The sequence below is a fragment of the Drepanopeziza brunnea genome (genome assembly GCF_022702325.1).
Source record: "Drepanopeziza brunnea f. sp. 'multigermtubi' strain 214-2 chromosome Unknown ctg8, whole genome shotgun sequence".
In the NCBI taxonomy this organism is placed as follows: Eukaryota; Fungi; Ascomycota; class Leotiomycetes; order Helotiales; family Drepanopezizaceae; genus Drepanopeziza; species Drepanopeziza brunnea.
In genome coordinates, this window is record NW_027094071.1 from 2345538 (window position 1) to 2356764 (window position 11227).

General features: G+C 50.3%; 2 protein-coding genes across 2 annotated transcripts; one reads left to right on the forward strand and one right to left on the reverse strand.

Moving 5' to 3' along the window:
- Positions 1–72: 72 nt before the first annotated feature.
- L3040_005377 (40S ribosomal protein uS17) lies at positions 73–848 on the forward strand (the record flags this gene model as incomplete). Its single annotated transcript, XM_007292558.1, has 3 exons — positions 73–250; positions 427–665; positions 780–848. The coding sequence occupies 3 exons, from the start codon at positions 73–75 to the stop codon at positions 846–848; spliced, it is 486 nt and encodes a 161-aa protein (XP_007292620.1).
- Positions 849–4657: 3809 nt separating this feature from the next.
- Positions 4658–6305, reverse strand: L3040_005378 (uncharacterized protein; the record flags this gene model as incomplete). Its single annotated transcript, XM_007292559.2, has 5 exons — positions 4658–5109; positions 5173–5451; positions 5574–5709; positions 5803–5921; positions 6158–6305. 5 exons carry the CDS (start codon positions 6303–6305, stop codon positions 4658–4660), a joined length of 1134 nt encoding a protein of 377 aa, XP_007292621.2.
- Between the last annotated feature and the right edge of the window lie 4922 nt (positions 6306–11227).

Genomic DNA, 11227 nt, shown 5'->3' on the forward strand with positions numbered 1-11227 from the left:
CCACCACCCGCACACGAACCCAAGGTCTAAGGAAAAGATTCAGACACCTCGACTTCACGACAAACCGCAACCATGGCCACCGAATTGACCGTCCAGAGCGAGCGCGCTTTCCAGAAGCAACCACACATCTTCTTGAACTCGAAGTCCAAGTCGAAGTCCACCGCCGTCGGAAAGGGAGGACGAAGATGGTACAAGGACGTTGGGCTGGGATTCCGCACACCCAAGACCGCGATTGAGGGAAGCTACATCGGTACGTGGAATCTGCGGCGCTGGGAAGTGGGAGAGTCCGTGGCATTTCTGGCCTGTGGGAGGATGCGACAGGGCGATTGAACGCGATCGGAACACAGCAACGAGGTGGCAGGGAGACGAGCCGATGCGCAAATATTCGCTGGAAAGAGAAGAGACATACTGACTCTCACCCACCAGACAAGAAGTGCCCCTTCACCGGTCTCGTCTCCATCCGTGGTCGTATCCTGACCGGAACCGTGGTCTCCACCAAGATGCACCGAACCCTCATCATCCGCAGAGAATACCTGCACTTCATCCCAAAATACGCCCGTTACGAGAAGAGACACAAGAACCTTGCTGCGCACGTCTCGCCGGCTTTCCGTGTTGAGGATGGAGATCAGGTCACCGTTGGACAATGCAGACCTTTGAGCAAGACAGTACGTACTCGACCACAATCTCCCCAGATCTGGACCCGGTGTTTCTCCCTCTTGGCGGATGCGAAGCTCCGTTAAGGCTTTTACGGGCAACAACGCTGACAAATTATGTTACAGGTCCGATTCAACGTTCTCCGTGTTCTTCCCCGAACTGGCAAGGCTGTTAAGCAGTTCTCCAAGTTTTAGGCGCATTTTCGATGGGGTTTTGACATGGGCATGGGGTTTGTTCGCTGCATTCAGGGCAAAGGGTTGTCAGATACACGCTTTGCAGAAGCCGGCCGGAAAAGAATTGTGCATAGCTCCTGAAAGTAATGCATGAAACCATTCTCTAAACTTGTTCCTTTCTTTTTTGGTAAGGTCTCTGGTGCTTCTGTATATGGGGTGGGTGGCTCATCAGCAACGAATGGAGCATCTGGTGGAGGCGATGCAGTCAGTGTATCAAATGCGACCTACATTCTATTTTTAGCACTCCCTCCTGTGACGAAAAAGGCCAAAGCCTTCGCTCCAAATATGTCTGGTCAAAATTAAGGGACATCATTACCACGCTGAGATCACGACTCTAAACCAGCTCCAAATATGCCTGGCCAAAATTAAGGGCCATCAATTCCCACGCTGAGATCACGAGATCTCCACCAGCCCTGTCCCCATCCACCTCCTCGCCTACGGACGTCAGAGTCGAATCTGGACAGTCACTCCGGCCCTGCAGCCCTGCAGGCCTGCAGGCCATCGCAGCACGGATATGACCGACGACGGGCATCGCACCTCTCAAGATGTGATCAACCACCACCCACGCACCCACGCACGCACCCAAACAACAACAACAACAACAACGACGACGACGACCAAAATAGAAATAGTTCAACCGCCCATGCCTACCTAGGTACCTGGTTGAATAGGATGGATGGTTCTGTCTCATGCGCGTTGGGATGGCTCGCTGGGAGTACCGGTACCGGTACCGGTAGTACACTGTGGTGAGGGGGAGGATAACCTGAGCTCGGGCGCTCGCTGTAGGAGTCAATGTTTGCGGGCAGGCGGGCGGGCAGGCATAGATGAGATGAGATGAGATGAGATGAGATGAGACGTGATGGGATGAGATGGGATGAGATGGGATGAGATGGGATGAGATGGGATGAGACGAGACGTAAAGTGAAGTGAAGTGAAGTGAGGCCAAATTCGCAGGCAGTCAGTCTATATCTAGGAATACAAAAGAGGCCTTTAAAAGTGAATGAGATGGATGTCAGATGTACTGAGCGACGTGACCTAGGTAGGTAGGTAGGTAGGTAGGTGCCTTGCTTTTTTTTTTTTTCCTTTACTTATCTCTCTATCGAGTGCGGTTGTTGTAACCGTCGGCGTTGTAGGTTGTAATTAATGATTGAAGGGTGGTGGTTGTGGTTATGAATAGGTAGGTAGGTAGGTAGGTAGGTAGGTACCTTCTCGTTTACTCTGTAGGTACCTAGGTGCTTGCTGCACCCTTTTTTTTTTTTTTTTTTGTTTGTTTGTTTCGGAGAGTACAGATTAGTATGGTGTTTTGAAATATGGTATAGCTTTTGCAGATATATTTTCAGTATTGGGTTAGTGTCAAGTAGGTACTGAGTTAGTGTCAAGTAGGTATTAAGTAGGTATTGAATAGGTATTAAATAGGTATTAAGCAAGTACTAAGTAAGTACTAAATAGGTATTAAATAGGTATCAAGTGAGTATCAAGTAGGTATCAAGCAAGTGTCACGTATTGAGGATGCTAAGCTGAGTTGCGTCTGATTCTCACGTCTACCATAACAACCGGCAAGCAGTTCAAAACAAAGCTGTCTCGTCGTAGTTACACCACCAATCTATAACCATGACCATACGTACATACTCTTGTTTGAAGGGAACAAGAATGTGTTTATATATTTGTAAATGAAGAGCGAAAGATATTTGCAGGTTGAACTTGAATTGTGGAGATGCGGCACCGGTACTTCTCTTATTTCACGCAGTAGGAGATCTAACAGGGTCGTATGCAGAAAGTAGCAAGCAGCAAGTAGCAGCAAGCAGCCTTAGGATATAATAATTGTTATTGTCTATCTCGCAATCATTCGAGCAGCTTCTTCTCCCGTTAAGGATATAGCTGAGTTGGGGATTGATGTATTTTATAGTAGCGCCAAAGGGGTGATAAGAGAGAAGAGAGAAGAGAAAAGAAGAGAAGAGAACAGAAGTGCAGAGAGGAGAAGTGAAGAGATGAGACAATAATAAGACAGTCAAGAACAGAAGAGAAAAGAGGAGAAGCAGAGGAGAAAAGGAGAGGTAAGACCAGAGCAGGTGAAACAAGAAGACGGTGAAAGGACAAGAAAGGAGACAAGAGAAGAGGATACCAAGGCAAGAGCCCGCCTCGGCCATCTATCTTCTCTCCCCGTATCGGATCGCATCTCCTCTCATCTCCTTGTCCCTCTCCGCACACCGGGCTTGTACCTCTTGCCCCGGCCGCACACCTATTCGCGTTCGCGTTCGCTTTCGCGTCATCAATCAAGAAAGCAAGTCCAAGTCCACATCCCAGCATTGATACCTATAGCAAGCACCCTATCCACGCCAACCCAGTCTCACGGAGCCGAGGCGACTCTCTCCCTCTCCGTCAATCAATACAATACAGTACCTACAGATACGTCATCTCTTCTCTCTCTCTTCTCTCTCTCTCTCTTTCTCTCAAACTCCCTCAAACTCTCAAACTCTCACTCATTTGGACCCTTGAGAAAGACGCACGGGTATGATGCAAGTACGTAGGTAGTACTTAGTAGCATGGTCCCTAGGTGAGTGAGTAAAGTAAGTATGTACGTAGTACTAACTAGACTTTTCTCACCTTCCGAACGGCACTACTACCACATACAGTAAGTGAGTCCGTCGACGTGTACTTTTTAAACCTTTCCGTAGTCTGTAGTACTACTACGTAGTACGTACACTCTCGCTCGTGTGGAGAAAAAGTGGGTCATCACCAGCACATCACAACTCCACTCAGCACATCAGATTACCAACTCCGCACAGCCGCGCACCGCACATCTCAGCACGGTACCAAGAAAACACGGCCATTGGCCAGATAGGGGGGGCTGTGTGGGGTGGGGGTCGAGAGGGCAAACGGACCGACTAAACAACCCACTCACTCACTCACTCACTCACTCACTCACTCACTCACTCACTCACTCAACCAACCAACCATGCCAAAACTCTCGTCCGGAACCGCTCTGAATTCTTAGTACGGCCTGAACAGGAAGGAAAATAAATAAATAAAAAAACAAAATAGATGAAACGAAAAGATTAAGAATAAATAAATAAAAATACATTAACAAATAAATAAAATCTATGATTCAATCAATCATCTTCTTTTCTTTGCGCGCGGATCGTGGGAAATTCGGTTTTTCGTGTGATTGGGCGCAATGTGGGGGTTTGGTGCATCTGGGCCTCGTCGAATGAATCGTGGGGTTTTTGACTTGGAATTTGCTTGTGCCGAAGCAGACCTGCCATGCGCACATTGCACTTTCGAGTATTACCAGTAGAACCCTTTACCGCACGACAGATTTTGCATTTGTTGTGAAAGTCAACACACGAACCGACGGACCCCGCCACCGAACTGACCAACCGCGGCTGCGGACGCTCGAGCCTGAGTTTCCCACTCAGGGGGGGGGAAGAGGTTGCAAGGAAAAGGGCGCATCCGGCATTCTGACTGGCCGGTCGATCTGCATATCAATTAATCAGTCAATCAATGTTTATTCTCAAGAGATTCAACAAGCCGTCGCGAAGTTGTGTATGCCAGGCTATCGAGTCAACCGACTACCTCCTCCTGTGCATCGATTCAATCGTTCATTTATTCATTAATACTTATTATAAGAAGTTTGGCCGTTGGGGGGAATCTGACGGATTAAAATAGAGATAGAAGTAAAGGAGCAATATGGAAAGAGAAATGGAACCCGTGAGATTTCCCCGGGAGGAACATGGAGAGATTGTGCGACACAGGCGCGAAAAAAAGAATTGTCATTTCCCAAAGTTCCGCCGTATCTTCGCTTGTAGCTGCTGCCCAATCTTCTCGTTCCAGCCGAACGTCAGCGCGTTCGCGAAGCCGATGAACTGCGTACTCGACTGTGCAAACTCGAGGAAGCGCGATTTGCCGCCCGAGGCCTGCGTGATGCGCATAGCGATGCCCGGGATCCACAGCACGATCCAGAAGATGGGGTAGGCGTGCAGCAGCATCGCGCGCTGGATCGACAGCTGGTGGTCCCTCTTGCCCTGCGAGCGTAGGATGGCCACGTTCTGCGGGTCCGGCGGCGGCCGGGTGATGGCGCCGCGCAGCCGGTCCATCTTGGTCTGGTAAGGCGTCGGGCTCGGCGGGAGGGGGACGATCTCCTCGAACGTGTTCTCGGAGCAGCGGCAGACATGGCCGTCGCCGCGGGTTGAAGAGGACGAGGGCGCGGAGCCGTCGGAGGTAGCTGGTGGGAGGGCGGGTTAGCAAAGATACAATATGCATGTCACAGCCCGGGAGCGTTACGTACTCGTCTGCATCTCGATATCATAGCCCATCTTCTCGTCCAGATTCCGCTTGTTCGCCTCCCGCCAGCCCTGCACCTCCTCGGATTGCACCATCTGGCTCATCATACGCGCGTGGCGACGGATGTGGATCTGGATATAGATGCACATGCAGAGGACGGCGGCGATGATGGCAAACCGCCAGCCGTGGGTGAGGACGTAGCGCAGGTAGGTGGGTTCCTGCTTGAGCCAGCACCAGTTGCTCGACGCCGGTACGTATAGGCCTTCAATCAGCCCAATGCAGCCTGGAACGGGAAGAGCAGCGTTAGCTAAGTGGTAGAGTGGTAGAGGTGGACAGTTGTACAGTTGTACAGTTGTACAGCTGTACAGTTGCTGTAGTCGCCGCGGAGAGAAGAGCGCGACTTACTGGTGATGACGGGCAGGAGCCACGGTGTCAGGCAGCTCAGCATAATTTGTCCCAGCGAGAGTTCGCGGCTCGAGTTGTTGGACGTCACGATCCACATGGTGATCATGGTGATGATGAGAATGGAAAAGTCGACCGCCTGGTCCTCGCGTTAGCTCCCACGCATCTACCATCACCGCTAAAAAACACCAGAACATCCAAACACCCCACCACACCCCACCACAACACTCACCTGTATAGAAAGCTGCCCGACGAATCCATTGAGTGTGCATGCATTACCCGCCTTCAAGCGCTCGTTCTTGATGACCACCCACAACCCGGAACTGCTATTATTCACAGCATTGATAAGATCTGTCTTCTCTTAGCTCTCCGTCTGTCTCTCTCTCTCTCTGTCTCTCTCTCTCTCTCTCTCTCTCTCTCTCTCTCTCTCTCTCTCTGTCTCTCTCTCTCTCTCCTGCTCTCTCTCCTTCTCTCACACACAACACTCCCTCTTCATCCACCTCTTACACCTACACACCCCCACACACCCCCACACACATCCCCTCTCTAACTCCTCGGCAGAAGATAAAAACATCAGAACCACGTACCGGCGATCGTCAGATTAATAATCAGGGCGTGGCGGATGTGCCGCTTCTGCGGCAAGATCATATAACAAACCAAAATGAAAGTCGTTCCCAGCACCGACAGCAGGCTGCCCGTCAACGTCAAAGCCACCAGCGGAGTGTCGATCGTCATCGCGAATATATTTATGTGTATATATATATAAATATATATATATCTCTCTCTCTCTCTGTCTCGGGCCCGATTTCGATGGTGGTTGGGCGGGCACTCGGGAAAGCGAAAGCGTGCAGAGACCGGCAGCGATGGCAGGTAAAGCACTCGAAGATCCAGGAGTGTCGACGATGATGGTGTTTTTGGAGAATCGGAAGAGCGGCCAGCGACGATAAAGGAACGACGAAGGTCAGGTTGACGAACGAAAGACAAGTCGTCTGTGCAGGGAAATCTGGCGGTATATGACCTTGATCCAAGAGAAGAACTCCCAAGAAGGCAGCGCGCGGACTGCAATCTGGTCCTGCCCTCTCTCCCCGGAGGGGAGTGCAATCTACTCTAACTGCTGAACTCTAAGTCTCAGTATCCACTTCACCCTCGGTGCGGAACGGCGCAGCGGGGATTAGACTTTTCTCCGTTCGTCCCAAGTTGAAGGACGACACAGTAGATACGGGCAATGATGTACTACACGTAGAGGAAAGAAGTCCGTTCCGTATAATCATGGAGGTGGTTATTTTGAACCATGGCCTGTGCCAGCGCCGCAGCCCATCCTCGTCCCGGATCCCGTTTCTGGCCCTGGGCTGGTAGCAAAGGGGACAGGGAACATGGAGGGAAGGGGTGGGAAGGCGAGCCAGGCCAGGTCAGGGCTGCCACGCGCGTCCTTTTTTGGTGCGCCGCAGCGGTAATAGTAGGAACTAATAGTAGTATACTACTCTCTTTTACTTCCCACCTGTACTCCGTACTACGGTACTCCACTGTGCGGACACCACGCGGGCCGTCAAAAACGTCTTTGCATGCAGAATTTGGAAGTTACCCAGCCCTATCGACCTATCATAGCCGGTGCCATCGGAGCAGAGGGGGGCACCGAGGCAGCAGGGAGAGGGCCTCTGAAACAGGAGGCCCGACTCCCTTCGAGTCATGGCTGATGCATGCAGCACAACCGGTTTTAGACTTTTGGCTTAGCCTTTTGGCTTTTTGGCTTTTTGGCTTTTCGGCTTTTTGGCTTTTTGGCTTTTTGACTTTTTGACTTTTGGCGATGGACCCGACCCGCCGACCCGACCGAGGTTGAAGCTGGGGGTCCACGGTAGAGTGAGGTCAGGTACGTACTAGTACCTCCTCGCAAGGTACGAACTACTAAGCTAAGGTAAGCTCAGGTACATGGTCTATCACATTGAATAAGTTTCAAATGCAGGTCCGGATGATTGATAAAGATAGGTGATGATGACAACATCGTGCTTCTTGGTGAGGATAACGGGATGTTTTTGTCAGCGCCTTTAGCTAGCTATCGCTATCCTCGCTAGGGAAAGGGGCTCGCTTAATGTTGGGGGTCGCTGCTGCTCCGTACTGTCCTACGCTTCGTACGCTGTGCTGCGCTGTGCTGTGCTGTGCTGCGCTGTGCTGTGCTGGATTGTACCGTGTCGGAATGTACTTTCCGGGCCTTACTCTGCCTCCTACTGTAGCGCCCGCGACGATGGTATAACCGTCGCATTACAAACCACGTCGAGGGTTCACCAACGACTGGGGGGCCTTGGCGCGCATCCGGCAGTTCCACCCCCCCCTCTCCCCCCTCCCAAAAATCCCGAATACGCCTAAGTACTACGTAGTACCTCCTCTCACCCACAGACTAGTACCGTCCCTCCTCGGCCAACCTACCGTACCGTACAGCAGCCCAAAACCTACCCATCCTGTACCTCGAACGATGCTACGCATCTACCGGTACTCTATCTGCCAAAGCCCAATAACCGCTCACCCATCCATCCATCCATCCATCCATCCCGCGACGGCGACGGAGGAAAGAGAGGGGGAAAAAAATTTAAAAAAATTCAAAATTCAAAAATTATCACAGTAATAATAATAATAGTAGTAATAATATTAGTATTGAATACGACGACGGGCCGCGTCGTCTTCCCACGTGTGAAAGAAAGGAAAAAGGGAAAGGAAAAAGCAAAAAGAGATTCCCAAAGTGTAAACTAATTGAAAGGGAAGGGAAGTGTAGAAGGGAAGTGTAAAAGGGAAGTGTAAAAGTGAAGGGAAGTGTAAAAAACGGAGATGGTGTAGTAAGTAAGTAGGTAAGTAGGTACCCTTTTTTTTCCTTTCCCCCCTTTCTTCATCTTACGTCGGGAAGGGAAGGGAAGGTAGGTAGGGTAGGTTGGTACGTAGGTTAGGTACGTAGGTTAGGTACCTGTACGGAGGGAGTCCGCTACGTAATTCTGCGAAAGGAAAAATTTGGGGGGTGAGGGAGGTGGAGGGGGGGGCGCCATCCGGGTTCCCGGCTGGGTGGGTGGGTGTGTGGGTGTCCGGGCGTACGTGCGCGAACTATAAGATAGTTGTAGTTGTTGTAAGCAAGTAAGTAAGTAGGTAAGTAAGTTGTGGACTCTTACAGTAGGTAGGTAGGTAGGTACTTACTGTAAGGAGAAGGGGGACGGGGGGGGGGGAGGGGGAGGAATTAATTAATTTATATATGTATATTGTTTATTTATTATTTATTTATTATTTTTTTTAATTGATTTTTTATTATTAATTTAATTTACATAGATTGGTAGGTGGGTGGGTGGGTGAAGAAAGAAAGATAAGAGATAATTGCCTAGATGGTTGCGCTTTTTTGGTCCTTTTTTTTGGGGGAGGGGAGGGGAGGCGGGGGCGGGTGATGATGATGATGATGGGGATGGGGATGGGGATGGGGGATGGGGATGGGAGGAAGGTAGGTAGGTAAGCTCGGAGTTTAGACGGAGCGTATGCAGAGTGTAGGTACGTACTCGGACGTAGAGTGATACACACTGATCTCCCTGGTCCGGGAGGAGCTGCATGGGGGAATTTGGATGGGGAATTTGGATGGGGGTGGGATTGGGATTGGGAGTGGGAGTGGGATTGGGAGTGGGAAAATAGAGAGGAGAGGAAGGAGAGAAAGGGGAGACTGGAACAGGAAAGGAAAACTAAACTCGGATAGTGTAGGCTTGGGAGCTGTGACAGACAGACAGAGACAGAGAGAGAGAGAGAGAGAGGTAACATTGTAGCTAGCTAGCTTTACAAGGCTGGGTTAGGTTGGGGTGGGCTATACGAGAAGGGGCTTGATCGGATGAATAGGCTTGCTTGCTTGCTTGCTTGCTTGCTTGCTTGCTTGCTTGCTTGCTATACAATTCCCCTTCTTTTTTTTCTTTTCTTTTTTTTACTTTTACCTCTTTTTTTTACGTCTTTTTTTGGGGGTGTACGGAGGATGACAGGATCGGGAGCTACGTAGTATACGGATAGGTACTACGTAGGTTACGGTACCTCGTAGGCACGTCGATCATCAAATTAAAAGTTCATGAATGAAATGAGGAATTAAATGAGAAGGAAGTAGGGCGGGAATGGGGCATGCACAGACTACGAAACGGCGCGTGAGCTGCTGGATGGGTGACAGGATGTTTGTTGGGCGGGCGGGCTGGCTGGATGGATGGAGGGAGGGTGTGCACTGATCTGCGTATGGTTTGTCGGTGGGTTCTGGCTGGACCTCGTACTCTCATTTTGTTTATTTACTTACAGACTTCGTGGTCTAAAATGCCGGCTTGGCATCCTGCTTGGATGGTTTATCGTTTGCGTGTGTTTCTTTTTGGGAGGGCTGCATGCGTGGACGCTGAAGCGTGTGGGTCTGCGTGTGTGGATGGTGATGGTCTCGATCAGTAGGTCTACAGTCATTAAGGTGGGTGAATTTGATTAGACTTCTGGTATCCAAGCCGAAATGGTGTATTGGGTGAGTTGTAGTTGTACCGGTTGGGTTGTTGTTCTTTGGTTATGCTTTTTGGGGGCGGGGGACCGGTGGACCGAGCTGGAAATTAAGTACTTGTGCGAGGAAAGTAACTCAGTAGTAAGCAGACAAGTACCGTATCGTTACTTTGCTGCTTAGGAAAGATTTTATGGTTGTCCGTCCGGATGTGTGCGTGTATGCGGGTATAGGTTGTTTTATCGGATGGATGGTTTATTAACTGGATTGCTTGTATCACTTTGAGTACTTATTACATACCTACTCTTCCGTATCTGTGGTTAGTAAAACATGGCGCAGAATAGAGATATATCCATAGGGGTGTTTCGAGTGGTATTATGGATTGGTTTGATATACTGTACTAGCAAGCTGCGTTGTGATCTAGATTCGATCTAGACGTTATGTTGCTACGTAGTAGGTATTATGTTTTTATTACTGATACTCTTTCGGTCCACCTATCTGGCCTGTATATCGAGCAAGCAAGCAAGCAAGCAAGCAAGCAAGCAAGCAAGCAAGCAAGCAAGCAAGCAAACAAGCAAGCAAACAAACAAGCAAGCGAGCGAGCAAGCAGTTCCAATGATTCCTCCTCCCACAGCACAAGATATCTCCTCCCTCTTCAACGGGGAAATCAGAACCCAGAAACCCAGTCCACTCCACCCGTTCAACCTACCCACCCCCCCTCTCCATCCGCTCCCAACCAACCGGCCAGCAAGGCGCACACAAGGCTTACAAGAAATCCACCTTCTCCCCTATCCAATCAAAAATCATACTTTGCCCACAGCTCAAAGGCCACGTTTTCCCCCCCCTTTTTTTTCCTTTTTCCCTCTTCTTCTTTCCCAGCGCACGTCTCCCTCCCTGACCACACCCCTCTCCGACACGGCTCATACCCAGTCGCTCACGGCTTGTCACTATAGAGTTTGGGACTACGGATAACTCGCACTGCTCACCGCTCCGTGCGTGCGGACGGTACGTACGGTACGTACGGTACCGGTACTGCTACGTCGTACGTCCTACGTCCTACGTAGGTATGCGCGGATGCACAGATGCACAGATGCACAGATGCAGAGCCTGGGTCCCCGTCCCCAAATTCTTGATCTGAGGTTATCGCCAGACAGGCGCACATGCTCAAACACGGCCGTTTAATTTTTCG